The 27,754-nt window shown below is 36.7% G+C and overlaps 6 protein-coding genes across 6 annotated transcripts; 4 read left to right on the top strand and 2 right to left on the bottom strand.

The window, feature by feature from the left end:
* Nucleotides 1-272: 272 nt before the first annotated feature.
* Nucleotides 273-8,522, bottom strand: LOC114528597 (ADAM 17-like protease). The gene is made up of 18 exons (XM_028550263.1): nucleotides 8,409-8,522; nucleotides 7,791-7,914; nucleotides 7,388-7,613; nucleotides 7,216-7,304; nucleotides 6,978-7,048; nucleotides 6,737-6,876; nucleotides 6,142-6,240; nucleotides 5,915-5,998; nucleotides 5,236-5,371; nucleotides 4,845-4,940; nucleotides 4,342-4,463; nucleotides 3,972-4,041; nucleotides 3,688-3,814; nucleotides 3,065-3,235; nucleotides 2,772-2,985; nucleotides 2,131-2,301; nucleotides 959-1,012; nucleotides 273-605 (listed from the first exon to the last, which is right to left on the bottom strand). The coding sequence occupies exons 1-18, from the start codon at nucleotides 8,467-8,469 to the stop codon at nucleotides 453-455; spliced, it is 2,208 nt and encodes a 735-aa protein (XP_028406064.1). The 5' UTR covers nucleotides 8,470-8,522; the 3' UTR covers nucleotides 273-452.
* Nucleotides 8,523-8,603: 81 nt separating this feature from the next.
* Nucleotides 8,604-10,126, top strand: LOC114528540 (transmembrane protein 234 homolog). Its single transcript, XM_028550202.1, has 5 exons — nucleotides 8,604-8,777; nucleotides 9,012-9,163; nucleotides 9,260-9,326; nucleotides 9,463-9,555; nucleotides 9,669-10,126. The coding sequence occupies exons 1-5, from the start codon at nucleotides 8,750-8,752 to the stop codon at nucleotides 9,731-9,733; spliced, it is 405 nt and encodes a 134-aa protein (XP_028406003.1). The 5' UTR covers nucleotides 8,604-8,749; the 3' UTR covers nucleotides 9,734-10,126.
* Nucleotides 10,127-10,220: 94 nt separating this feature from the next.
* LOC114528539 (ras-related protein Rab-32-like) lies at nucleotides 10,221-13,160 on the top strand. The gene is made up of 7 exons (XM_028550201.1): nucleotides 10,221-10,377; nucleotides 10,465-10,587; nucleotides 11,210-11,288; nucleotides 11,716-11,744; nucleotides 11,827-11,979; nucleotides 12,129-12,272; nucleotides 12,428-13,160. Exons 1-7 carry the CDS (start codon nucleotides 10,375-10,377, stop codon nucleotides 12,560-12,562), a joined length of 666 nt encoding a protein of 221 aa, XP_028406002.1. The 5' UTR covers nucleotides 10,221-10,374; the 3' UTR covers nucleotides 12,563-13,160.
* A 6,668-nt stretch (nucleotides 13,161-19,828) lies between these two features.
* Nucleotides 19,829-22,120, top strand: LOC114528545 (ras-related protein Rab-32-like). The gene is made up of 7 exons (XM_028550205.1): nucleotides 19,829-20,159; nucleotides 20,677-20,808; nucleotides 20,955-21,033; nucleotides 21,120-21,148; nucleotides 21,252-21,404; nucleotides 21,490-21,624; nucleotides 21,724-22,120. The coding sequence occupies exons 1-7, from the start codon at nucleotides 20,157-20,159 to the stop codon at nucleotides 21,859-21,861; spliced, it is 669 nt and encodes a 222-aa protein (XP_028406006.1). The 5' UTR covers nucleotides 19,829-20,156; the 3' UTR covers nucleotides 21,862-22,120.
* A 41-nt stretch (nucleotides 22,121-22,161) lies between these two features.
* Nucleotides 22,162-24,942, bottom strand: LOC114528544 (survival of motor neuron-related-splicing factor 30-like). Its single transcript, XM_028550204.1, has 10 exons — nucleotides 24,878-24,942; nucleotides 24,652-24,717; nucleotides 24,243-24,284; nucleotides 23,996-24,117; nucleotides 23,750-23,840; nucleotides 23,575-23,675; nucleotides 23,425-23,491; nucleotides 23,157-23,219; nucleotides 23,018-23,086; nucleotides 22,162-22,693 (listed from the first exon to the last, which is right to left on the bottom strand). The coding sequence occupies exons 1-10, from the start codon at nucleotides 24,935-24,937 to the stop codon at nucleotides 22,613-22,615; spliced, it is 762 nt and encodes a 253-aa protein (XP_028406005.1). The 5' UTR covers nucleotides 24,938-24,942; the 3' UTR covers nucleotides 22,162-22,612.
* A 186-nt stretch (nucleotides 24,943-25,128) lies between these two features.
* LOC114528488 (17-beta-hydroxysteroid dehydrogenase 13-like) lies at nucleotides 25,129-27,704 on the top strand. The gene is made up of 6 exons (XM_028550137.1): nucleotides 25,129-25,292; nucleotides 25,757-25,840; nucleotides 26,079-26,317; nucleotides 26,411-26,655; nucleotides 26,967-27,092; nucleotides 27,387-27,704. The coding sequence occupies exons 1-6, from the start codon at nucleotides 25,166-25,168 to the stop codon at nucleotides 27,514-27,516; spliced, it is 951 nt and encodes a 316-aa protein (XP_028405938.1). The 5' UTR covers nucleotides 25,129-25,165; the 3' UTR covers nucleotides 27,517-27,704.
* The last annotated feature ends 50 nt before the right edge of the window (nucleotides 27,705-27,754 follow it).

Raw genomic sequence — 27,754 nt, forward strand, 5'->3', positions numbered from 1 at the left:
AATACTAGATATATAGTACGTTACTAAAACAATATATAGACATGTACATATAAATTGTTACAAGTTAAAACTAAATCTAAAATGGCTGTGTGACCGTTTCTGTTAAGTGCCAAAGACTAATTTTTTCAAAGCAATACAATTATCAAACTACCAAATTATCAGACAATTGAGTTGTATTCTAATCTAAGGGAATAGCCCTCAACTTATATAAGACCCCAAATCGGATAGAGTGTACGCCGGTGTGCACCCCCCCCCCTGCCCCTGGACCCACTTACATTGTAGAACTTTCTAGTCCCAGAAAGCAATGACTTGTCACATATAAGGAACGAACACTATTCCAATTGCTTAAACTGACGAATGGCAATTTCTAGCGAAAAGTCCGAGCCGCTTAATAAATAGAATTCGGGTTTTACAAAACTGGTCCTTGCATGCTAAAACCAATTATGGTGCCATTATTCGATCATCATCGGTCCACGATGACTTGCAGGACTCGCCGAGCCTCTGGGCTTTGCCTTTCGACTATCTCGTAAGAAAACTGCATCTTTTTTGAAAACGACGTCAAAGTTATCTCGTGGTCTGCTCGGACGGCGAATCAAATCTGGGTTCTGCAATTACAGACGGTAGATTACGTAAATGAAATTGTAAACAATCAAATTCAAGCTTGAATGGATCAGAGAATTTGTGTTTTTCCCAAGGCAAAGTTTTAGTTAAAAAACCCAGAAGGTATGTATTAAAGCGACACTTTTTGACTTTGTTTCACAAGCCAGAATATGACTTAATAATGTCTTGGAAATTAAACTGGAAGTAGTTTAATTTAGTTCACAAGAAAAATTAAAACATTTAACGGACACCTTCGTTGAGAAAAAGGAACGCTTGTTGGTTTTTGCCTTTTGCCTTTTTTGGTTGACCGAGAAATAGTTCAGGTTATAAAAACGATCAACATGCATTACTGTCTTACCCCTCTGTCTTGCCATCTGGCTAATTCTCGGGCGTGATTATCTCGTCTTTTATCCTGAAAAAATAACCAATTCAATTCTAACCAATTTCATTTATGGTGGAACGGTGACCAAAGGCAAAGCTGAGTTACATAATCTTTGAACAAGCCTCGTGCAGCCTATAAAGCGTAGTTTTTTTGCTCTCGTGTGAAGGCGGTGTTACACCATTGTCACACAAAGAAAATTGCATGGTGTAACAGTGCCTTTCCTAAAAATATTCAAATACAAACATTAAATGGTCAAATGCTTGTCCTATGTAAAGTTTCCAGCATGTTTGGCGCTCATATACAAACATTAAACAATATAACCATGCTTTGGTTATGATGTCAAATATTTTGATATGGATAACCACGCTGTTTTAATGGTCAAATGCTTGTCCTATGTAAAGTTTTCAGCATGTTTGGCGCTCATATACAAACATTAAACAATATAACCTTGCTTGGTTATGATGTCAAATATTTTGATATGGATAACCACGCTGTTTTAATGGTCAAATGTTTGTCCTATGTAAAGTTGCAGGCATGTTTCGTGCTCATATACAAACATTAAACAATATAACCATGCTTTGGTTATGATGTCAAATATTTTGACATGGATAACCACGCTGTTTTAATGGTCAAATGCTTGTCCCATACTCCTATGTAAAGTTTCCAGCATGTTTCGTGCTCATATACAAACATTAAATATAATAACCATGCTTTAGTTATGATGTCAAATATTTTGATATGGATAACCACGCTGTTTTAATGGTCAAATGCTTGTCCTATGTAAAGTTTCCAGCATGTTTCGTGCTCATATACAAACATTAAATATAAGAACCATGCTTTGGTTATGATGTCAAATATTTTGAAATGGATAACCACGCTATTTTAATGGTCAAATGCTTGTCCTATGTAAAGTTTCCAGCATGTTTGGCGCTCATATACAAACATTAAACAATATAACAATGCTTTGGTTATGATGTCAAATATTTTGATATGGATAACCACGCTGGTTAAATGGTCAAATGCTTGTCCTATGTATTCTGCTCCCATGTTTCCTGCTCATATACAAACATTAAACAATATAACCATGCTTTTTTACAAATGTTCTAGTTTTTTTGCCCCAATGTAAGGCTGAGAACAGACAGACTTACTATTCTGTTAACGACGATACTAGCTGGTATCCAAATAACGAGAGAAAAGAATATCAAAGTGCCAACAATGTTGTCCTTCAAAAACTCGCCAAATTTACTCGCGTCACCAAGAGTGTCGAAAAAGTCCTGAAGACGGGTTATGATATCTTGGGCTGCTTTCTTACACTCTTTCTGTAAGAGTAAAAGGAGTTGCAATAAAAGCGTTGTATGCAAGCCAGTGATGCAAGCCAGTTAACACTTGCAAATTGTTAATTTCTTTAACACTTGCAAATTGTTAATTGCGCTGCAATTTTAGGTACGATCGAATTGAGTAATGATTTGAGAGTAGATATGATAGAATTGTTTAGGATTGATGCAGATATATTGATGTGGATCAAGTGGATAAGATGGGATAGTTCTGGAGTAGTATGGATAATACATTAATGCGATCAAGTGGATAAAATATGATTGTTCACTGAGGAGTAATGCAGATATATTGATGTTAACAAGTGGATAAGCTAGGATTGTTCGGGTTCTTTTGCATTGAGAAAGCTATGGGTTGATGGACTGAAAGCTTTGCAAACAACAAATAAATATACATGCATGGCGCTCCTAAAAATGTTTAAATAAGATGAAATGAAATTCGGACAAGTTCGACTTACATTGCTGCACACTCCATCGTAACACAAGCGTCCATCACTCATGGCCATTCTACCGGACGTAGCATTGCGATGGACTTTGCAGGATTCATCCAACCTTGTGTCTTCACAACACACGTAACACGCATCCGCATCGTTCTTACAAAGACAAGGAACAATACCAGGTCCCAGTCCCTTACAGAACGGCTCGCATTCTCCCTTTTTGTTGCACTTTCCTCTGAAATTAAAATGGGCAAAGACTGTGCAATACTGCAATGATGAAGTACAGTAATTGAGTACAGTTTCTAGATCAATACCTTTCGATACAAGCTGTGCCTTCATCGGCATTTTCCTCTTCCGGACAAGTGCTGGAAGTCCCGTTGCAGTATGAAGCTTTCTTACACAAGAGAGGTTGAGCCTGCGAGCACAAAGTGCCGTTACTAGAATACTGACAGTTGGTGCAGCACTGAGTGTCGACGTTACGGTCACTGAAATTGGGAGAAATCAGTTACTAATGATTTATGCTTTGCATAACGCCCGTGGACTTTTATTTACTCGCCTGTATATATTACTATATCAGTGAAAATATCTATATATAAAGGTCAGTGGCTCCATCACAGCGCAATGGTACATTCAGTCCAGTCTTATTACGAGATCAGCGTGTATATATTAGTAATATACTAATAAATACAGGACAGTGGCTCTGTCATAGCACAACTGTGAACTGAAATAAGACTGGATCGAAACGCTAGCTCTGCGAAAAATTTGAAGCCAAGATGGCGGAATATGAAGCCTTTCTTGTAGGTATGATCCAGGCCTCCACGCGGAAATTTCGTAGGTAAAATGGCGGCAATTATGATTTGACCTTTGAAATTTACGCGCTAGAGGTCTGGATCATACCTACAAGAAAGGCTTCACTCATTAATGTGTCAGTCCTAACCTGCATTTGGCGTGTGATTTAAGTTTACAATTTTTGTCGCAACATGGATCATTTTCATCATCCCCAGGATCACACATCTCCCCCTTATCCACGCGGTAGTTTCCACAGAATGCCCCTTTGTTCAACTCTAGGCGGTTAAAAATACAGTCGGTGGTAGTCAGCGGTAGTAGTCGATTGCTGATATGTAAAAATAGGCCCGTCAGGCGTGCGCGTAGCTAGAGTATCATTCATCATTTGTGTAACATTTTTGACAAAGCAAATTGATTTGTGACTCTGAAACCTACCACTGAAACAAAGATATGATTTTGAGTCGAGAACAGCTTTGATAGCTTTACGACTGCATTTGGAAAAATGCTGAAAGAAAAGAAAACTTGAAGTGAAAGTCAACTCCGTTCTGTGCATTTATTAGTTCTGCTTATAACAACGCGAGGGCCCTCTGATGTAGAAATTGCCCTAATTTCGCATCTTTTGCACTTCTCTGAACATAAACTCTAACTCATAAAGTTGGCTCATAAAACTTGCCATATTATTTTGTCGTTGAAAACAAGGTATACTCAATATGAACTCAATACGGAACGAGGTTGGCTTAGATTAGATTAGTTAGCTTAGATTAGTTGGCTTAGAGGTTGGATTAGATTAAGGCAAAGAGCTTACATTATTGTTGGGTTTTTCGCCAGAAACGGACGCTGGGTACATGATATACTTTCCTCCGCTGTTGGGAGAGCATCTTGGGTGGTCCTGAACGTCGTGTTCGCTACCAAAATTGTGTCCAAGTTCTACATTTACGAAATTACGAGGGAAGAACATGAACCAATCAAATACGAGAACTCTATCAGATGAACCAATCACGAGAGGAATAGATTAGTGAGAGGGAAAAAATGAGCCAATCAAATACGAGAACTCTATCAGATGAACCAATCACGAGAGGAATAGATTAGTGAGAGGGAAAAAATGAGCCAATCAAATACGAGAACTCTATCAGATGAACCAATCACGGACGCAATAGATCAGCGAGCCGTAATGGTAGTGAAAGCAATGAAGACAGGCCAAAATAACTTAACTCTCGCCTCTATCCTTGAATGACGATTATCTACATGACTTGAAGTAAATTATCTCGAGTTTAACAGTTTACAGAGTAAAGAGAAGAGTTTACTGACCGTGTGCCGTTACAATATCAGCTTCTGTCGTCAATAATCTGCTTCCCCAATTGATAGAGCTACTCAGCCCTGTATTGTGCCACATTCCACGATCACCTGGCAAAGAATTTGTAAAGTTTGTTTTTTATTTTATCAAGACGTACGAACACTAGGTTCCTTTATACGGTAAAAACGGCCAGACAGGTCCTGTTGTATTTCAGTACAGACAGAATACTGGTATTTTAGGGTGTTTTAAGAACTCTGCATTCAAGTATATTGTTATTTAATCTTCCTAGCACGGAAAATGCAGTTTCACCGCTACATTCTTAACGAAATTATCTATTTCCATTCAAAATATGACCGGTCTGACCATTTTGGCGCGCCAGGATTGTGGCTGGGATGCTTGCAATACCTTCACTACATATGCCTCCTCTGGAGTTTTCTTGCGGGTGGGCCACGTAAGCCAGACCAATCACTCCATCTTGGAAATCTTGATACGTGAATAAATGAGCCAAGCAGTATTCGGACCAGTCAACCCGGCTGAATGCCTGAAGTAATGAAGAATTTATTTATACTGGATAGCTCTATCAGTTTTAAACAAACGTTCCTCCTAGAGGTCCAGTAAGGATCATCTCTTATTGATCCAGTGTTATACAGGAGGAAACCTAAACTAAATTAACTTTATTTATACGGGATAGCTCTATCAGTTCTAAACTGTTCTTTCTAGAGTTCCAGTAAGGATCATCTCTTATTTAACCAGCGTTACTACAGGAGGAAACCTAAACTAAACTAACTTTATTTATACTGGATAACTATCAGTTCTAAACTGTTCTTCCTAGAGGTCCAGTAAGGATCATCTCTTATTGATCCAGTGTTACTACAGGAGGAAACCTAAACTAAACTAACTTTATTTATACGGGATAGTTCTATCAGTTCTAAACTGTTCTTCATAGAGGTCCAGTAAGGATCATCTCTTATTAATCCATTGTTACTACAAGAGGAAACCTAAACTAAACTAACTTTATTTATACTGAATAGCTCTATCAGTTCTAAACTGTTCTGTTTAGATAGAGGATAATTTAGGATCGTACCTCAAGAAGTGGCGTAATTCTCCAAGCAGGTTTATAAACTGTATTGTAGTCGCCCGTGGTTGAAGGTTTATCGTGGATTCTTATCTATAAGTTTAGAGTATGTATGGATTGAAATACGGGAGCTGTTTCAGGGTCTATTAATCGTGGTGACCAAATCTCTCAAGAGTAAAATTGTATTGCAAGTTGCAAGAAAAATTGCACCGTGTAACAGGGCCTTAAGGTTCAACCTTTTTGATGACGAAACCAAAGTTTCTGTAAGCCCCAGATGATTCGTCTGACCAATACGTTCCTCTGAAAATGTCATCGACACGATTGATAACACTGACCTAGAAGATCAACATTTCATAATAAAATTCATCCACAAATTATATCTTGATTTAAAAAACAGTTCGCTAAGGATCTTTATCAGCTAACAGAGCTTTTATTCAGCAAAACACCAGCTCTAAACTGTTCTTCCTAGAGATCCAGTAAGGAATATCTCTTATTGATCCTGTGTTACTACAGGAGGAAACCTAAACTAAACTAACTTTATTTATACTGGATAGCTCTATCAGTTCTAAACTGTTCTTCCTAGAGGACCAGTAAGGATCATCTCTTATTGATCAAGTGTTACTACAGGAGGAAACCTAAACTAAACGAACTTTATTTATATTGGATAGCTCTATCAGTTCTAAACTGTTCTTCCTAGAGCTCCAGTAAGGATCATCTCTTATTGATCCAGTGTTACTACAGAAGGAAACCTAAACTAAATGAACTTCATTCATACTGAATAGCTCTATCAATTACGAGCAGCTCTTTTCCGATTGCAGGCAAGCTGCGTACCATAGCATATAATGTTTTTTGTCGGCTTTTCTGTCCTATAGTTTCATAATATGTATAATCAGCAACCAACACCAAACTACAATCACGTTTCTTTGTTGTAGCACGACGTGATCTTGTTGATCTTCGTTCCCGCTCTTCACCTGACAAGGAAAACGTGCTTGCTTACTTTTGTTTCTAAGTGACAGGGGAAATTCCAAGGGAAATAAAAGTTTAATGTATGTTTAATAAATGCTCTCATTACTTGGAGGAGAATGATCTGTTCTGTTCCCGGCATCAGCTAAACCACAATAACGATCTTTCTGTGTATGATTTCTGAAAAGATTTGAAGTTGAAGCGGTTACTCTAACTGTAAACATTCATTAAGTCTTGCCTGTTGTGGTCAACTGTGATATAACTACACAAAAATGTAGTTTTTTACAACCAGCTAACCATTGGTTTAAATACTATAAAATGTTGAAAAACAACATTGATTTTAATACCCTGCAAAGGTAGCATTCCATATCACATCAGAGTCCCGATACGCTATCATTTTGTTTTTGGTGTTTCCACTGATTTGCCCAGATGCAGGCTAAAAAAATACAGAATAGTTTGAATGAAAAAGCTAGTTAAATTGTACTTCAATTAAAATGGTTAAATATATGCATGCATTACCTCTACATGGTATGTATCACCCTTAGAGTGGATGGCTGCTGTGATCATGTCTTCATCAATTCCCATCGTCACAGAGGAGTTTGTTTCTTCACCTTTGACAAACCCTCGATAGAAGTCTTTTTTGTTAACAGCAAATTCCGTTTGGACGCCTTTTTCGTCAACGACAACAGCTTGAAAACGATCTGAAAATAACTCTGGCTTGGGAACCAATGACAGATGAAATGTCCTGTTTAATGAAAACAAATTAAGCTGGGATCACAAACATGTAAATAAATATAGCAAAACAAGTGATCTAAAAGCATTATTGTAAAGAAAAAAGAAGTTGTAAGATTATAAGAAAGCTTTATTAACTTTGTAAATATAGAACTATTGCTTAAGCTGTATTTGAAGCAATATTTATTACCTTCCAAGGATGGATAATTTCATCTCTTTGTTTTCATCTTTGTTTAGACTTCGTTTTTGAATTTCATGTTTCACATCTTCTGAATAAATGACTTCAAAATACTTCAACTTTTTGTTCACATTACCTACAATCATGAAATCGATAAATTTTATACAAACAGCAAGCAACACTATAAAATCTTGGTAAAAAAATGACTATATTAAACTCCAAGTGACATGGCAATCTATGATTTTAACTGTTCTTAACCAGAATCACTGCTTGATTAAAAGTCAAGAATTTCTGCTACACTCACTGTTGATAAGTATTTATAAACGACGTATCTTTTTCTATAAATATTATTTATTGACCATTTGACCTCTCATAGTTTCACTACAATAGTTTTATATACAATTCACGATGTTTTATATACAATACATTTAATAATATAAATAAAAATATAGCTTTTCGAGTGCCTTGGGAAGACTTAACTGTCAGTAAATGTAAATAAAGGCAGATGAATTGGTTTATAATAAACTAACTTCATTACATATAGCAGAGTTTAAAATTCCAAACATTAGAGTGAAAAATATACTGAATATCTAATGTCGATCTTTGAATCAGAAAGTCAAAATAACTTACCAGATGCCAATTGACATATTTGCATCACAAAATACGCAAAATAAGCATTAAAAAGCTTCATAACAAAAGCAAAATTTTTTCAAAAATTGTACAGAAATGTTGCAAGTCAAGACTTTCGCATTGTTTTGGAAATTGGAATCACCACGGCCGGATGTATCGAGGAGCCTGGAACGATATCTTTATAATTTGCAACATTGTTGGTTGCATTGGTGAAGTATAAATGTTGCTATTTATTACAATGTTACAAAATGGACTGTTTGCATGACTGATGTTTTTTGACAAATAATGCATTTTATAACTTAGATGTTGACACTGTAATTTTTTGACGTCACCACCAAATCATGGTCTCCCATCTGCCAGAACAATTTGGTAAATCACCTTTATAATTAGTTATGACATTGTATATATGATTTATTTATGCTACTACAAACATCTCTCTGAAATAGAAATCTCTAGAAATATGTTTTTGTCCAATTTTCATCCCTTTAAATATAATTATCTCCCATAATACATATGTCTCTCTAATGCAGACACTCACATAATCCGACAACCACCCCAATAGACCAATACTCTTAAGATTATATCACCCTTGTAATATTCCAGTAAATGCAATGTGGCTGTGTCTAGTTGCCTTCCTTTGGGGCTTCACAAACCCTTTCATAAAGCAAGCAGGAACTGGCATTGAATCGATCAAGAAAGGAAACCATGTGAGCCAATTTTTTGCAGAATTGAAGTTTCTTTTCACAAACTGGAAGGTAAGAAAACCTTAGACAAATAAAGTACATTTTATATGTGATTGTTAACTTCCATACTTTCCATGTGTTTCTTCTAACCATTTTGATACATTTTAGTATCTTCTACCATTTTTCATCAATCAGCTTGGATCTGTGGTATTTTACATAACGTTATCTTCCGCAGGTATTGAACAGCCTTTTGATGCCCTGTTTCTTTGAAACAATTCAACTGTCTTTGAGCAACAATTTACAATTCTTCCCTGACCATCAAGTGGAATGGTCCGTTGTATAAATATATTGTGATCTTTTTTACCACATAGAGTTATCTTTAGCTGTACCTATCACAAATTCTTTAACATTTGTGTTCACCATATTGGCTGGAACACTGTTGGGTGAAAGTATAGAAAACAAAGGTAAGGCTGTTCTTAATCTTTTTATAGACGTAATTGAGTTTCTTAGCTTGCCCTATCTTTCACGTTTCGTAAATTGACATTATTAAAAAGACCATTCTTTCTCTTTATCACAGAAACGTATATTGGTATGGTATTTGTGACCACCGGCGTGGCAATTTGCGTCGCTGGAAAATCGTGATACCTACGATAATAAACGCTTATAAACGATTATAAACGGCAATTTGAACATGTTGGTCTAGACGTTCGTAAAAGTTTCGAATATCAATGTTTCAGAAACATTCCAAAAAGTTCCGAAGTGATTACAAAAAGTTGCAAAAGGGTTGCAAAAAGTTGCAAATATGTTCCAAATAGTTCCAGAAAGTCGCAAAAAGATTCCGAAAAGTTTCAAAAGCATTCCAAAAAGTTGCAAAAGTGTTCCAGGAAAGTTGCAACTTTCGTAATCACTAAAATATTCCATGATGTAATATTGCGAAAATTAAAAAATAGTTTCGTTCTACCTTATTTTTTGTGTATGTTTTTTGTTTATATCGACGATACAAACCCTGTAGCGAAGTAAAAGAATAAATATGTAAATTTGTGTAAATTTACCATTACGGAATTCGTTTAAATAAAATTAGTCGCCCGTGGTTTCCTGAATGAATTTTGAACCTACCATAGACGACTGTCACGTGCTTTAATAATTGTCGTTTTACAACACCAAACACATTCGGTCTAAATAAACTTGCTGTTCGGTTTTAATCGAGAGAAATAAACATCGCTTTGGTCTAGTACAGAAAATCTTAATGTCTGGTTGAACATCGCAGGAGCTTTATTTTTACAATGGTAAGATCTACACAGATTTCATACATGAATGACCTTCGCTGAGGACTTTATAAAAAGTGATTGATTTCGATTTGATGCTCTTTTTAGTCGATGAAGGAAAAGACAGAGTTTCTTTTCAAAGTATTAGTCATCGGAGATCTAGGGACGGGCAAAACGAGTATTATAAAGCGATATGTTCATCAATTCTTTTCGATTCATTATAGAGCGACGGTATCCTTTGCAAATTACTATGTAAATTAAATACGGTCAGGCTTTGGGAATGTTTGCAATATTTACAGCTGGAAAAATTGTTATACTAATGATTTGTTTATAAATATATACACAGGTTAATATGTAAAATTGACTTGTAAAGCATTATACTTGGACATTTGACTGAATTAATTCTTCATATTACACGATTTAGGTGAAGTAAATAAACGCGGTCCACAGTGTTAGGTATATTACGTATATTGAATTTCAAATCAAACCTAACTAATCAAAAATATATACACAGACTAATTACAGTTTGATACGTATGCATTCCAATGCAATATCATCTGAACTATCTTAAATTCTCTATTTGTTGCAATTTACTCGAATAAACGAGCTGTATAAATTGTAATATCTTCAACATTAATAAGTCTAAAATATACACATTAGACTGACATGCATTATTGGTTCAAGGCCATTGCTGGATTATATTTAAGGTCTTTAACAACTAAACTGGTTGATCCCCTACTGCTTATGGATCAATGAGACTTTTAAGAAACACTATAGCACTTGCATGAATGAATTTAATTATAATTAATAACTTTTGATTGACTGCACCCTTGGTTTCCTTAACAAAGCTAAGATTGGTGTTGACTTTGCATTGAAAGTGCTGAATTGGAATGATGATACCTTGATCAGATTACAGTTGTGGGATATTGCAGGTATGTTTGTTTTGTGTGGAGTATCAAGTTTTGCCAACTATAATTAAGTTGCAAACTGTTTTTCCAGAGGTGCTGTAAGGATCGAGCAAATACTATATATATATAGGAGGAAACCTAGATTAACTCTATTCATAGTGGATTTCTTTATCATATTCTTATAACCTCAGGAGGAAGCCTAAACTAAACTAACTTTATTTATACTGGATAGCTCTATCAGTTCTCAATTGTTCTTCCTAGAGGTCCAGTAAGGATCATCTCTTATTGATCCAGTGTTACTACAGAAGGAAACCTAAACTAAACTAACTTTATTTATACTGGATATAAGCTCTATTAGTTCTAAACTGTTATTCCTAGAGGTCCAGTAAAAGTAATGTGAACTTTACTAACTTTTTGGAAAGCTTTAATCATACTGAATTTTGCTTTATAGGGCAGGAAAGATTTGGAAATATGACCAGGGTATGCTAAGCTTTCTTAGCCCATATAATATTGCAGGATAACATCAGTTAAGTAAAGCGTTTTCATTTTTGTTATTTGCTAGGTTTATTACAAAGAAGCTGTCGGCGCATTTGTTGTGTTTGACGTCACCCGAGCCACAACGTATGAGGCTGTTGAGAAGTGGAAAAGCGATTTAGATAGCAAAGTGTTTTTGCCAAATGGTTCACCAATTCCAGCTGTACTTCTAGCAAACAAAGTAAGTGCCCATAAAAAGTCTAGTTAGCTTTTTAACAAAGGTCTGACAGGCACCAAGCTGACTGACTCAATCCTAATGTTTAAACAAAGTTCTGTGAATTTCAAAAACCCTATCATCTAACTTAACAATTATTTATCATTCTGTGATAGTGTGATCAAGTTACTGAAGGGTTATATAGTAACACATCTCAAATGAATGAGTTCTGCGCTGAAAAAGGTTTTGCTGGTTGGTTTGAGACCTCCGCCAAAGAGAATATTGGAATCGATGAGGCAGCTTCATTCTTAGTAAATAAGGTAAGTTTTGCTTGCTTCATAGTTAAAATTACTTTTCTCTTGTTTAAGTGTATTTAAAGTGTCCTATAGAATTTAAAACTTTCATTTTCCAGTGTGTCAAACACAACAGTCAATCAATTTCATTTCAATGAAATGTTTGTTTGTTTTTATTTTAGATTTTAGAAAATGAATCAACAAATCAACTTGCTCAATCAGGAGAACAATCGGGGAATAATGGAATAATTAGACCTGGTCTAGGAAAACCAACTTATGGACAGCGCAGGCCAGATAACAATAGCTGTTGCACATGAATCTATTGCATTCATCTTAATTTTTTCTACACATGAACCTTTAATTGGTTGTATTTTATTGAAGACATACATACAAAATACATGCTAGCATGACTTTGGACATCAATTTTATCATCACACCATATGTGTTGTTCCCACTGGAAAATTTACTGTGACTTGCAATATGGCTATAAGATGATTTGGTTAAAATCACTGGTATTTCTTAGTAGTTCTGAGTTTATGAACTAGTTGGCAAAACTTGTCATTTTATTGTAACAATTTTGGTGTAATATTACCTAATTGTTCAGTCACTTGCAATTGAACGATGATAAGTCTAAATTTTGAAGGGTTTTTATTTCACAATCAAAGGTTCTTGTAAATTTTTTGTCAAAATGAAGCGACTGGGCTACTGTATGCAACTTATTTATTGTTTTAGCAATGGGTTTTGAAACTAGCTGATAATTGGTACAAGTCGTTAGAGCATTAATGGGTTAATCAGTATGTGTGTACCATAGCATATGACTGTATTAAGGTGTTTGAAGCAGGTCTGTACGTGACTAATGAATAATTAAAATAAAGCTCACATTGTGATTGATAAAACAGGATGTTTGAATTCCTGTAAATCTTTACTGATACTATACTGGGAATTGTGTATTTGTGTGGAATATTATCAATATATATGGCATTGAGGGAGGGGGTCTGTCAGGGGGAAATGCTCACTTTCACTGCCCCAAATCACTATGCCCAAATCAAGCCCCACTGGCCCTTACAGCAAAGAAAAATAACAGATATGAGGATTAAAATCACTTCCAAAACACAAGTTAATTTTTTCCCGCTTTGAACGTCGACTAAACATCCGGTGGCAAAGGGGTCAATCACTCTCAATGGCGATCATGTTTAGTTTTAAAAGTCACATGCCAATATTTGAACAGTCACATGCTAATGCCAGGCAAAAAGCAAAAACAATAAAAACGAATATATATACCACAAGTACAGCCTCGTGCCCAGGCACTTTAATAGTAAAATATATAACGTTGCATTCAGCTGTTGTATAGAGGTCAGTTGAAACCAGGAGGGAGACGAACGCAGTTTTTGACTTTGTATCGCGGTACGCCCTAGTGGTAACTAAAAAGGAACCAAGTGTAAGACGGGAGGGAATTTTGTCTGCGCTGGCCAAAAAATTGCAGGTGTAAAGCTTCTTTTTGACTTGGAAGTGGGTTTTTGCTGATTTCAATGTGGCAAGTCAACGAGATTTTGCTGAGATTTGTTTTCAACAGGCAATTTTATTTTGAAGTTCAGACCAGCGAACTTGCATTGTTAAAGTTTCATCTGGACTGGTGTCACGCGCAAGCCACATAGTACACGCACTTATTGTTGGCGCATACCAGACAAAATTCCACCTCTTCCAAGTGTTATCAAGTGTTCGTTAAGGCTAGTTTCCACTCAGGAAAATTCTCCTTGGATCGGACAGGACAGGAAAGTTTCCTTTGTATAAATGCCGCCTGAGAACTCACCGACAAAGGAAATTTTCCTGTCCGTTCCAATCCAAAGGAGATTTCTCCTGAGTGGAAACTAGCCTTTAGACCATAGGGTTAGAGCCTGCTTTCTCGCCGAAGGAATCGCTGGCTTGGAGAAGGAGATCGATTTTCTGAGGAATATTTTAGGAACTGGTCAGAATAGTTCGTTCAACGGTTCAAGCACCTTAAATGGTACTAGGGAAATTTACAATAATCGATGATGCATTAAAACTAAGTATAACAGTTCTACAGACTATTTACAAAAACAACTTAACTAGACTCCATAATGTTCGAGTTTCATTCAGACAACGTAATGTCATTAGTTGATGTGATGGACGCAGTCCTCCAACTTCGACTGCCACGAACACACACCACGCGAGCACTAAGCAAAGCAAAGGCGATCTTTCGACGTAACCAGCTAACCACCATAGATGAAGACTGATTTTTCTCGGTCAGCCAGCTTCGCACCCAGGAAGGAGAGAAAATGTTGGGTCTCTCTTCCGCATCCGCCAAGGGCGCTGAAGAGGAAGTTTACGATCTACTGCGCGGTTAGCTCGACGTCGCTAATGAATGAGCTACAGGAAATTCATATGTTGCTAGGACTCTGAAATAATAACACGAACGTTTTAATTGTGCAAAGAACTTCCTTTATCTAGCTGATATTACAGTTTCATTTAAGCTATCGCGTTGCCGCTGCTTTCATCTCATCGAGAGGCCGTGAAAATGCTTCGTTTGAGGCGTCGTAAGCATGACAACCCTGCCATGGGACCACAAATTATGCATAGCTATTGTCTCACGTGTGGAGTTTCTTTGTTTTGCAAGCGCGTCGTTGAGCTGCCTGCGTCGTGAATCGTAAACTTTCTAGTCCCAGAAGGTTCTTTGCACAATTAAAACGTTTGTATGATTATTTCAGCCTAGCAGCATAATCAATTTCCTGTAGCTCATTTCAAGCAAAATAATTGACTGGCGACGTCGAGCTAACCACGTCGGTCAAACTCCCTATTATTATAATTCCTCGAGGGAGTGCTCAGTGCTCCTCGAATTTCAGTCAGTGATGCCGGCTGGCCCAGCTCTGTAATATTGTTTTCTCTGTGTCAATAATATTAATAATATCTTTCATGATATTGCACTGATGAAGGCTGGGGGTTAACGGACCGAAAGCTTTGCAGTATTAAATACTTACGTGGTGTACCTACAAGCTAAATTACTTATAACCGAGTTAAAGCCGGTTGTCCACTAGGCACTAGGCGGGATTTTTCGATCGCCGGTTTCTGGCTTCCGGTTTTGATTATCCCAAAGTCTTTGTTTTCTTGCCAGAAAAATCTCGCGCTCGGGGAACGAGATTGTTTTTGATGCCCCCTCTAGTGGCGACGGGTGAAATTTACGTGGCAAGAATTAATTACTCCGCCATATCTTAACCGCACCTGAGTCTTTAACGGTGAAAGTCTTGCACTTCAATCAAGCCTCAACCCTTGTGACAGCCAGTCCACGTCTAAAAATGCTCGTCGTAAATTCGAAGAAAAGATGCATGTCCTTCTTCATTACAGCATCATTTGCGATTTTTTGTCTCAAATTTATGTTAGGACGCTTGACTAAAGAACATCTGTATACTCAACCTGAAATTCATGTGATTACAAACTATGCAATAATGACCGAAAAACCTTGGAACGAGGGGCAAACAGAGACAAACCAAACTAGATTATCGCAAAGACAGGAAGAATTAGAAGAAATATTGCAGAAAAACCTTGACCATCCTTTAATTTCAAGCGTTCATCTGCTCGTTAATCAGCCAGCAGCTAAGGAAAGATTGCACAGACTCAACTTCCAAAACCGGCACAAAATTTATACCCATCGCATCAAGGCAAAAATGCCTAAATACCGTGATTTTTTTGAATACGTGAACGACCAACTTCAAGGAAAACTTGTGGTAATGATGAATATGGACATTTACCTTGGGGAAGGATTTGACAAATTGAATAAAACTTATCTTGTCGAAAGGAACCTGTCGTACGTTTTAACACGTAGTGGGCGACAGGAACGAAAGTGTAATATGACAGGAAGACTTGGATACTGTGAAACTCGTAGGTATATTGGTTCACACGATGCCTATGTATTTGTTTTTAAACAACGAATAAAGGATTCTATTCTGTCAGAGTTGAATTACGAGATGAATGTCTATGGAGCGGAAAATGCATTGCTATGGCTGTTAAAACACCGAATGAAGAGAACCCTTCGCAATCCCTGTAGTTATCTAAAGATTTATCACGCTCACTGCATCAACATACATGGTCTTGTTAGACCTAGAATTAACAAACGAGGAAAGAGTCAATCGGTACCTCCAAGTGGTTTATATGTATGACTAGTTTTGATTCGTTTTACACTATACGGTTTTGACTTCTTTCTTACCAAAAGGATTACTGGCAGTATTACCCACGTAAAAATCAATAACCTAATCATTCAACAATCAAGAACACTATCTTTACCATTTAATCAACGTTTATAATGAATATCAGGGCCGGCCATGCATATGGCAGAAGCAGCATATATATGCCACGGGCCCTGCGCTTTCATATCAAACTCTTTCCCTATTGAGATGAACATTTGCTCAAACTAGTGTCCAGTTTTTTTCTGTTACAAAATGCGCGCCTTGTAAAACAATATGGTGTCTAGACCAAAGCGCACATTATGCAAACCTCAACGTTTTGTCCACGAATTTGCGGTTCGATGTGGAAAAAATCATTTAAACGGGAGGCGAAAGACAATAACCTTTACGAGGTTGAGATTAAAGAGATTGATCAAGAAAATAAACGTGTTCGTAGGCATTTTGAAGGATACGATTCGCGTTTTGATGAATGGCGACCCTATGGGCTATGGCAAAGATAATATATTTCCCGTTTCTTCAGCATGAAAAGCCTTGTGTTTTGGCCGCCGCGTCAATATAGACGATAGAGCCGATAATAACAATTACAATAAAACCTTTTGATTAAAATTCGCCCTTACACGCGCAGGTAGCCGATGTGAACGATATTAATGTCCCTTATTCCAGCATATTATATGTATAATATATTATATATACACAATATATCAATAAGAAAATCATTAATGTGTACTGCAGCAGCGCAGGCTATTGCCGACGCTATTTATTGCCGACGCAAAATATACACAACTGTGGTATTAAACAGTACTATATTAAAGCATACAAGGTGAAAATATAAAATTCTCTTGCCTGCTTATCTCGTAAGTAAACGGCGGGCCTCCATTCTGATTGTGTTCACATCACCAACAGCAGAGACTGCATTAATGTGTGAACAACATATGCAAATGCCGACCAATGTCGCAAAATACCTACAGTTCATGGCCATCGGTCCGAAGCTAATTCACGTTGAATATGTACGAAATTCATATCAAAATACGCGCCAAAACATGTAGATTTCAATTCCGAATGTAAGGAAAAGAAATATTGTATAGTGGAAGCAGTACGAGGAGTTTTCCCGCAACTTCCGCTCTAAACGGCGATTTTTGACCAATATTCTTATATAGCCCGCAACATTCAACCCCCAAAGTCCGACTCCGGGATACGACGAATCTTTACCAAAAACAATAAAGAATGTGCGGCATAGGTTTAAATTTAGTAATCCGTGTGTAAGTGAAAGATAGCTTCAGTTTCTAAGGCACACGAACAGAAAAAGCGCTTATTTTGGACGAGTTTGTATTGCGCACTGCTGGGGGTATCCTCGCTTGTAACGCGATATAGACTATTTGTATAGCGAGAGTTTGATATGTTGGGGCCCTGCGCTTACTCTTATTAAAAAAATTTGACTTGACTTCACTGTTTCAGCTCGCGGCCCCAAAGAGTACAAATCTCCCCGAAAATGCGAGACCCCAAAATGTAAAAAGCGAGGCCCCGCAAATCGGGGCCCCAACGCTTTAAGGCTAATTTCCACTCCGGAAAACGAGCAGCGGATCGGATCGGATCGGAACGAAAGATAATCCGCGCGTGCGCCGTCTGTTGAAATTTTTGGATTATATTGATCCGAAAGCGTCCGAGACCGGATAAAAAAAAGTTCAAATAGTTTTAACTTTTTTTGATCCGATCCGAAATCACTTCATGGATCGGACGAGCTCGGAAAAAAATCCGATCCGATCCGCTGCTTGTTTTCCGGAGTGGAAATTAGCCTTTAATAATGATAATAATTATCAATTTGCATAACAGGACCAAATAGTCGTGCTGTCTTCGCTACTGATTCATGTATAATATAAATTCTTTTTTTTGCATTTTTGTTTTAATCTTGAATTGAATGTTTAAAATGCGTTGGGGGGCATTAACCTTTAGTTTATCGGAAAGCATCCAGTGATTCCAGTCTTTTATCTCATCAATACAGTGTTCCTGTCTGTTCCAAGGCAATAATCGCAGCTAATTGATCACAGGCCGAATCTGGCTTGAACGATACATAGAGTTGTGAATCGTCCGCGGTCCGCAAAAGCATATGAGCATCAGGTAGATGTTTCTCCACAATCCTGAACAGTCTACTAACATATAGTACAAACAATAGAGGGCCCAAACATGATCCCTGCGGGACACCACATGATAAATTAAAAAGTCTAGATCGTCCACCATTGACAGAAATATTAAAACTGAGAAAATTTATTTACATAAGAAGTAAACCACTCTAAAATTCGTCCCTTTATTCCAAATTCTTGATTCAATCTACCAAGCAAGATGTCATTATCGACGGTGTTAAATGCAGAACTAAGATCAAGCATAACCAATGTGACCACAAGCCTCCATATTCCTCCACAGGCCTCCATAGCCCTTCATAAGCATCCATAACACTCCATAAGCCTCCATAACATTCCATGAGCCTCCACAGGCCTCCGTAGCTCTCCAAAGGCCTTTTATTGAGTATTCTACAAAATCTATTATTAAAAGTCTGAACATGATTAGACACACACTGGTAAGAACAATTACAACACTGACAAACAGAACCTCAACTACGTGATAACAACATAAGCACATTTGTAGGAATTTGTAGAAACTGAAACGGCTAAATCAAAGCACGAACGAGACACACAGTCCCATACAAGGTGCTCACCGTCACAATACAACCGTATAACAGACCCTAGTCTACACCAATCAGGCACCAATGTCCACGTGCATGCCATGTCTATGTCAAATTCTGCCTACAAAGTTACGCTTTATTTCTCTATTATATGGTAAATGTCCACATTCATTATTTGGTGTGGGGGGAGGGCGAAATGTGCCCCCCCCCCGTTCACTTTCACTGCCCCAAATCAAGCCCTATTGGCAAAGAAAGATAAGAGATATCATATAAGGATTAAAATCACTTCCAAAACACAAGCTATTTTTTTCCCGCTTTGAACGTCGACTAAACATCCGGTGGCAAAGGGGTCAATCACTCTCAATGGCGATCATGTTTAGTTTTAAAAGTCACATGCCAATATTTGAACAGTCACATGCTAATGCCAGGCAAAAACAATTAAAACGATTAGGAACGTTAACTCTTTAAGGCACCCCGGTTTTTCCTATGCTGTAAAGGTGGTTAACGTTATCTTTCTCGAAGAATTTCCTTCATTGTTATGCCTATTTCTTTTTAGAATTACTTTGCTGCAGACTAAACTCTGAAGCCTTTAGTAGCAAACAAAAATATCCTAACAGCGGAGAAATTCATTGAGTTTGAAAACGTTTTTTCTTTGCTCTTGACCTAAACAGGGGTGTCACGACCTCTCAAAAGCATATTGTACATGTTGGGTATCTATCATGAATGACATAATACTAAAAAATAAACATACTTTCGTAAATATCATAGTTGGAGAATGAAGAATCTCCTACAAACGTGCGCTGAAATAAATCATCTAAAACACGTTTGTATTCTGTAATACAGTATTTGCTAAAATTGAAATAACGTCGTGTTTCGCTGTTGTATTTCGTCGTATTTCGTATTTCGCTAGTTGATCTAGATTCAACATCGAAAGTGCGAAACTGCAACAGCGTGGACTTTCAACTTGTCAACCGTTTGATATTCCCCAGAAAGTTTATTTAGGAGATCATATATTGTCTTTTTTAAAATTAAAGAAATATGGTAAGTAAGCTGTTCGTTTGATATCTCATTATGCATACTTTAAAATTTATTGAATGTTACTATCAATTATGTGAATAATCATTATTGAATTATGTTTGATCAGGAACTGCTTGACTGAGGCTGAATGCTTCAATTCATTGGTGATCAGTTTCTAGTGTTGCATTCAGTTTAAACTTAGTGTAGTTGTCTGCTTTCATTATTAATGGCTTGTGGTCTGTTTTCTTCTAAAAAATGTAGCAGTCTAGTCAACCAGGCTAGCCTGTTTTTTATGCAACCTCAAATAAATACCAAAAAAAATACAAAGAAATAATCTTCAATGCAAAGGCCTTTGTCGTGCGGTTAAAAAAAATTGTGGTTGCAAAATACTATAATAAAATCACTTGGGTAGAAATTATATAGAATTCAGATGAGTCATAATGTATCATACAGTATGCACAATTCTAAATTAAATCAATTGTGATGTCAATATTAATAAAGGAAATAGATTTACATGTACATTAAGCATTTCACCTTTCAGCAAAACACAGCAGTAAACAAGAAGAAGGAAAAGATATTTAAAGTTTTGGTCCTTGGTGATGTTGGCACAGGGAAAACTAGTTTCATACGGAGATATGTTAGTCAAAAATTCTTTATCAACTATAAGGCTACAGTATCCTTGCAGTTTGAGATCAAAAGTGATACCTTATTAACAACTATAGAATACCAATTGATCTTTTAGTTTTGATAACTGAATTATGTTGTTTATGTTTTTTACATGTTCAAGTACAAGTTGATTTCCTCTTTAACATAAATAAGATTGGCAGTGATTTTGCAGTGAAAGTTATAGATTGGGACGAAAATTGTCAGATAAAACTGCAACTATGGGATATTGCAGGTATATATACTGAGTAACTATTTCATAAAAATCCTATTAAGGTTACAGACCTATCGATCTATAATATCATTAACATTTTCTTTTAGGTCAAGAGCGATTCACATCAATGACCAGGGTAATAAAGTAAATAATATCAATTGAATTCTCTAACATATATTTTAGAAATATTGCTAAAAAAAATACTTAAATATATAAATACCAAAAACAATTTTGTAAAGGTGTATTACCGGGATGCTGTTGCAGCATTTGTTGCATTTGACGTGACAAGGGCAGCAACATTTGATGCTGTAGAGCAGTGGAAAAGTGACTTGGATAGCAAACTGTTCCTAGCTAATGGGCAACCAATTCCAGCAGTCTTATTGGCAAATAAAGTAAGTGAAACATTGTTGGTAATGATACATAGCACTGATGACATGTACAGCCCTTATGTGTAAAATATTTGTTTAATTCATATAGTGTGATCAAGAATATATAATTAAAAAAGAAAGAATTGACAAACTGAGAGACGACCTTGGGTTTCTGTGCAGTTTTGACACATCAGCAAAAGAAAATATTGGCATTGACGAAGCAATCAGTTTCATAGTAACTAAGGTGGGTTAAGAAACATTAAAATTATAGTCAATTGTCACACTTGTATTAATTGCTTGATCTGGATATCTGGTATGATTTTTTGAACATTGTTTCTTATAGATTTTAGAAAACGAAGAATCGCTCTCAACCAGGCACGCCAACAGTCTGGAACTTCCCAATCAACAACTGCCTGAACAAAACTGTTGTGCATGTCACTTTCCAAAATCAAAACCACTTTTGAAGGATGCAGATGGATAAAGTAAATGAAAATATATCATATATTTAACAGATATTATCAGAACATAACTTATTGTAGATTAATTTAGCTGTGGTAAGCTTGTTCATTTCATAAAATTAAGCCCAACAAATATTGGTAAGCAAATATAATTTACAATATAGAGCACAGATTTGCACCCTAGCAAGGCACAACAATTATGCACAAACTTAGTAAAGCCCAAAATAATAAAGTACATAAATTGATCTGAAAATTAGAGTGATATTTTTGTAAAAAAAAATTAAAAAGAAATTTTGCATTGAATAAATAAAATAAAAAATGAAGTTAACTTGCACATTCTTCAATATAGTAAATTCAATTGTTTCTTTCACAATACATTTCAATTTAAATATTGTACATATTAAGGGCATGAAAATAGCCCAAACCAAAACAAGCTAAAGAAAAAATGCTGACAGTTTTAAAGGCAATTCCTATTTGCATTATAACTTAACAAGGTAATATGTGTCTATGTCAGTCTTCTCCCCCCCAATGTTTGGCTGCTATATCAATCTCCCTCCCTGAAAACACTTATTGCTTTGCATTGTTTCTATATAACAAATCATACTACATGAGAGGCATTCATGAACGGTCCTTTCATTTTGGTTCGGCTAAAAGTACTGGCATAAACAAATGCTATCTGATCAGTTATTGGTTACAGCCTTATCATGACAAGAAAATGCAAATGTTTTGTGGGGGGTTGGAATGCTGGGGTCCATAATACATGTCCATTTGATATCACCTTCTGTAAACCAGTTTATCTGGTTGTGTGAAAGTCGTCATAGGTTGACCACCAATACCACATGTACCAATACCAACCTTGATGAAGGGGAACACATAACATTCATAAAAAATATTTTTAAAAAATTGACTTGTATCTCTGATCTCTCCGATGAACAACTGTCCGAATTAAAAATGCTAAAATCAAACCACCATTGAATTACAAACCTGGCTGCAAATTTCACTTGTCTCAAATCAATGAAAGAATTTCAAAAAAATCCAAAAATACTGCTTTGCAAAACTGGTAATGTTTTGCAATTTTTTCAACAATTTGTCTGTAGCTTTCCCAAATTGGGACAATCCACATGGCATTCTCTAAAGTAAATTAAACTATTAATATTTTCTCAACCGATCTTGCCTTACCTTGCCCTCAACAGTTTCTGGGGATGCAAAAATACTCTTCTTTGAAATTCCCTTCTTTTTTCCACCAGACTGCAAATATATACAACCGCTTTGTGAATAAGTCAAGGATTTATAGACATGGGTTTAATAAGGTACTCACTTTTGGCCCATTGAAAAAATCCAGCCACTTGCTTTTGTCCTTTTCCCTTGCCTCGTTAAGTTCCTAACAGCAAAGAAAGAAATAAACATGTAGATTTAAATATTCATTATGGCTCGAAACAAAAAATGGAAAAAATTTGCAGACAAAAAAATACAAAAAAGTTCAAACATGGTGGCACATTTGTCATTGCGAAAAAAGCTAATTGCACAAATTTTCTTCAGGTCAATGGCAATCACCCTGATTTATTATAGCTTGTATATCTTTGCACCTTTCGCTTTTGTTTCTTCTTTAATGCTTTTTTCTTTTTAACTTCTCTAAGTTTTTCACGTTCACCTCTGTAAAAAAATTGCACAATAAGATTAAGATATTCAGTCACATAATTATGAAATTTCTTTTATTTTTTTTTTCATATTCCTACTTTGTTAATTCTTTATTTTGTTTGCCTTCTCCTTTCGTATCGTACTCCACAGCCGCGGCTCGTTTTACCCCTAGTTCACCTGGTTTCTTTAACGTTGCAACCTACAGGAAAAATAAGATGAGAACTGAAATTTCTGGCATGAAAACTACATCAGAATGGGCTTATATTTAGATACCTTTGTTATTTCTGTATTTCCAAATGGTTCTAATGTCACAGTACATGTCACGCCATCATCAGATATTCTGTCTACCGTTGCATCATAATAACTAAAAAGAAAGAGGACTTATACACGTGCAATAGAATAGGGATGTTGATTAATAGAAATCGACATTAAGGCTGGTATTATGCCAAGGCCAGTTGTATGAAGAAGGTTGAGTAGATAACCGTCTGCATGGAAAAAGAAATTTTGTTATTTTCTTACCGTCCATCTTCGCTCCAAATGGCTTGGCATGAGTCACCTTCTTTCCAACCTGATGATAGCTTAGATGATGTCGCCTTTCCAGGCGGTTCCTTGGATTCCTTCCCAGTACTGCTGCTGCTACCCTTTAAATGACCAAGTACTGGTTAACACTTAAACTCTCAAAGTAATTTTCTCAAACCATGATTCACACATTTAGTTCTTAGGCAATAAAATTTATTACCTAATTACCTGACAATGACAAACTAACCTCATTTAGTTGCACTAGATCTGATGTGAGAGCAATCACTTCCTGCAAAGAAAATATGAATTTTTACATTGTATAGCAGAGGATCCGCAGAGCCTGTTTAATAAAAGTGGGGGCAGAATCTGAGAATCAGAATGCCAATTTTAACTCAACAGTTAAGACGGAATTTAATCAGAAAATTTCTTTGTTCAAGAAAAAGTGAGGGGGTGAGTTTGGCTGGGCTTGGCTTCTTTCCCCCTGTTTCATTGTTTATGACGGCATGTACTGTACGAACGATACAGTGTTATAATTTACAACTTTTGTATGATGTATCTCAGTGACTCAGTTCAGTTCTCAGTCACTACTAACTTTAGTACTGAGCTTGGTGTTTTTTAAGACAAACATAAGCTGCTTTTTTTTTATTAATAATTACCTCAAGATCAGTCTTTAGTTTTATAAGCTCTTCATTATCTGGCTCCGTCGTCAATGCCGCTTCCACCTAAAAAAAAATGAATTAGAAATCCTAAATACAGACATTTTTAAATTGCATATTATACCACTAAAACACGCTCAGAGGTTAAGTTAAACAAGGTTACAGAAAACTACAATAACCCTAGTTTAAGGTCAACACGATTTTAGATTCCTTAAACGTCGTTTACCTGCTGAAGTTGTGCTTTATAGTTGACTAAGTTGGATTGCAGCTCTTTTGCCTCCGCCATTTTGAAGGATTTCGGAGATGAAAGTACCATGATGCATTGCAAGAAGAGAACGGAACATCCACTTGGGAAATATTGTTTTTCTTTGTGAAATGGAAGCACAGCGAGAGGAAATTTGCCAAAATGTTGCAAAATTCGCGTTCGCGTGACTCACGCGATTCCACGCGCGCGTTTTGCAACATCGGCTTGTCGATCGGTATTGTGGTGGTGTTGAAGCAGAGTATCACAACAATGGGTCTTGCTTTCGAAATTTTCGAATTGCTTCTGCGGATTTTCTGGACTTACCTTGAGAGCGCTTACAGGTTGATCATTCCTGTACCACGTAAGAAGATAAATGGGGAGATCGTATTAATCACAGGTAGATTATATGGTCATTAACCTATAAAAACGTAACTTTAAAACGTTTATGGTTTAATTGCCTACTTTCACTTGCAAGTTGCACACTTGATCATTAAAGTGAAGTAAAGTCCCCAGCCATTAGTCATTGTAAGCTAACTAGCTAACTAGCAAGAGATGATTGCAAATAGTTTTGTTAACTGGCTAATGGATATTGTTGAAATCATCTGGCATTAGACAAAATACAAATGCTGAAGTAGAATGCATCAGGGTGTGGTGCAAGCCAATGTATTAAACATTAACATCTCAGATCTGAGTTACCAACTTGACAAGTTGAAAAACTAGCTTGACTTGGTTGAGATCAAACCTTTGGTTTGGTAGTCCAATAGAAATGGTGCTACTCAGCATTAGCACCATCACATAAATTCATCATGTGAGTGATATGTGCAATCACCACAAGTAATAATGTTTTTATTACTTGACCAGGTGGTGGTGGAAAAATTGGCGAATGCATTGCATCGGAACTTATTAAGGAAGATGTAACAATTGTTCTGTGGGATGTCAGTGAAAGTAAGTTTAGTAATCTGTGTAATTAAACATAATATAGCTTGTGACTATAGTTTGTGGTGATTAATGGTACCAATATAGTCATAGTGTTGGAATGGTACCAATATAGTCATGGTATACTTTATACCCATGAAGAAAATTTGTGTGTCAAATTTTATCCCAAAAATCCCCAATGAGAACCTGTGTGCACCTTGATGTATGCTGGTCAGTGCTATCTTGATGTCCCTATTGATATCTTCAGAGGCGATGGACAGGGTTGCTGGTAATCTCCGAAAACAAGGTGGTAAGGTCCACACATACCGCTGCGATCTGACAAGCAAAGACGAAGTCTACAGCGTTGCAAAAACAGTCGAGGAAGAAGTTGGCCATGTCACCATACTGATTAACAATGCTGGTATTATGATTACCAGAAACTTGCTCAAATGCTCTGATGATGAGCTGGCCAAACAGATGCAAGTGAACACAGTTTCACATTTCTGGGCAAGTATTTGTTTTTGAAAAGATTTCATGTAAAATTGAACACAACTTGTAGTCTTGTAAGGTTAACAGTGACCTGAACAATGTTATATTTAGACCTGCAAAGCTTTCCTGCCTCACATGTTGGAAATTAACCATGGTCATATCGTGACTGTTGCGTCCGTTGCAGGCTTATTTGGGTTGCACAATGTTGTCGGATACTGCACCTCGAAATTTGCAGCTGTCGGATTTCACAAAGCGTTGAGCCTGGAACTACTGGCCAATGGAAAAACCGGCGTGAAGACGTCGTGTCTCTGTCCTTACATGGTGAGAACTCCTTTGCTTGGAAAATCTTCCGCAAGGTAATGATATTCTTGACTTTACGAGGCCATCGACTTACGTGGATGAGAAAAGACCAGTTTTTATGCATTACTTGTGATTCTGCTGGTGGCAACTAGTCAGCTGTTCTCCAAGACTGTTTCTGCTTGATAAAAACAACCTAATGCTGCAGCCATCACACAAACATGTTTGTAAACAATATTATAACGGCTTGATCAACTTCAAAGTTCAAACAAGTTATGATGGCCATGTGGTTTACCATTTTTCCGGCGCTTCCCAGAGTTTTATGAAAGCGTAACGTAGCCGTTATCTTATTTTCTTCTATTCCATCCAGGTTCCCATCGATGTTCCCACTATTGGAGCCCGAATATGTCGCGAAAGAAATGGTGGACGGAATGCTGCGAGACAAATTTATGATCGTCTTGCCGAGATCGCTCAGCGCCCATTTGTTATCCCAAATGTAAGCCAACAAAAATATTGCAGAACAATCGGTTGTTATAGTGCAAAAACAACACCAGAACAAACAACAATAATTTGACTATTCGGACTGCCGATTTCTTGGGTGGAATAAAGCTTTAAAATCCCCACAAATGAACAAAACTTTTTTGCATTTTACTAAACCACAGATTTTGAAATAGGTTCGTGTGTGTTTACGGAATTATCAGAGTTGTATCGCCGTTCGTGAAACATTTAAAGGGCTGCCAATTAATGTTATAGCAAAAACTTTTTCAACTTTTTTCTTCATTCTTCTTAGGCTCATGCCGGTGAATGCAATGAAACTGCTGTTTCACTTTTTTCGCATATCAATCGAGGAAGAAACGGCAGCGACCATGTTCCAAAGACGAGAACAAGCTGCTGCAGCCGAGGAAAAGAAATCTGGATAAGAAATGACTGAATTGCATCGCTTAGAGAAGAGGGGGGGTAGAGAAATTCACAAGGCAACTTTAAAATGATTATGCGTTTGATTTCAGTATAGGGAACACCATAGACTCTAGTTTGTAATTAATGGCAATATTTTAACATTCAAAATTGGTGTGTGTTTTCTTTTAAATTATATGAAAATATTTTGTTACATCTTTTAATTTCGTTGTCGTTTTGAGGGGATTGAACAAAGGGGTAGTC

Source organism: Dendronephthya gigantea, unplaced genomic scaffold, assembly GCF_004324835.1.
Source record: "Dendronephthya gigantea isolate DGI-Jeju-01 unplaced genomic scaffold, DenGig_1.0 000050F, whole genome shotgun sequence".
Taxonomy (NCBI): domain Eukaryota; kingdom Metazoa; phylum Cnidaria; class Anthozoa; order Malacalcyonacea; family Nephtheidae; genus Dendronephthya; species Dendronephthya gigantea.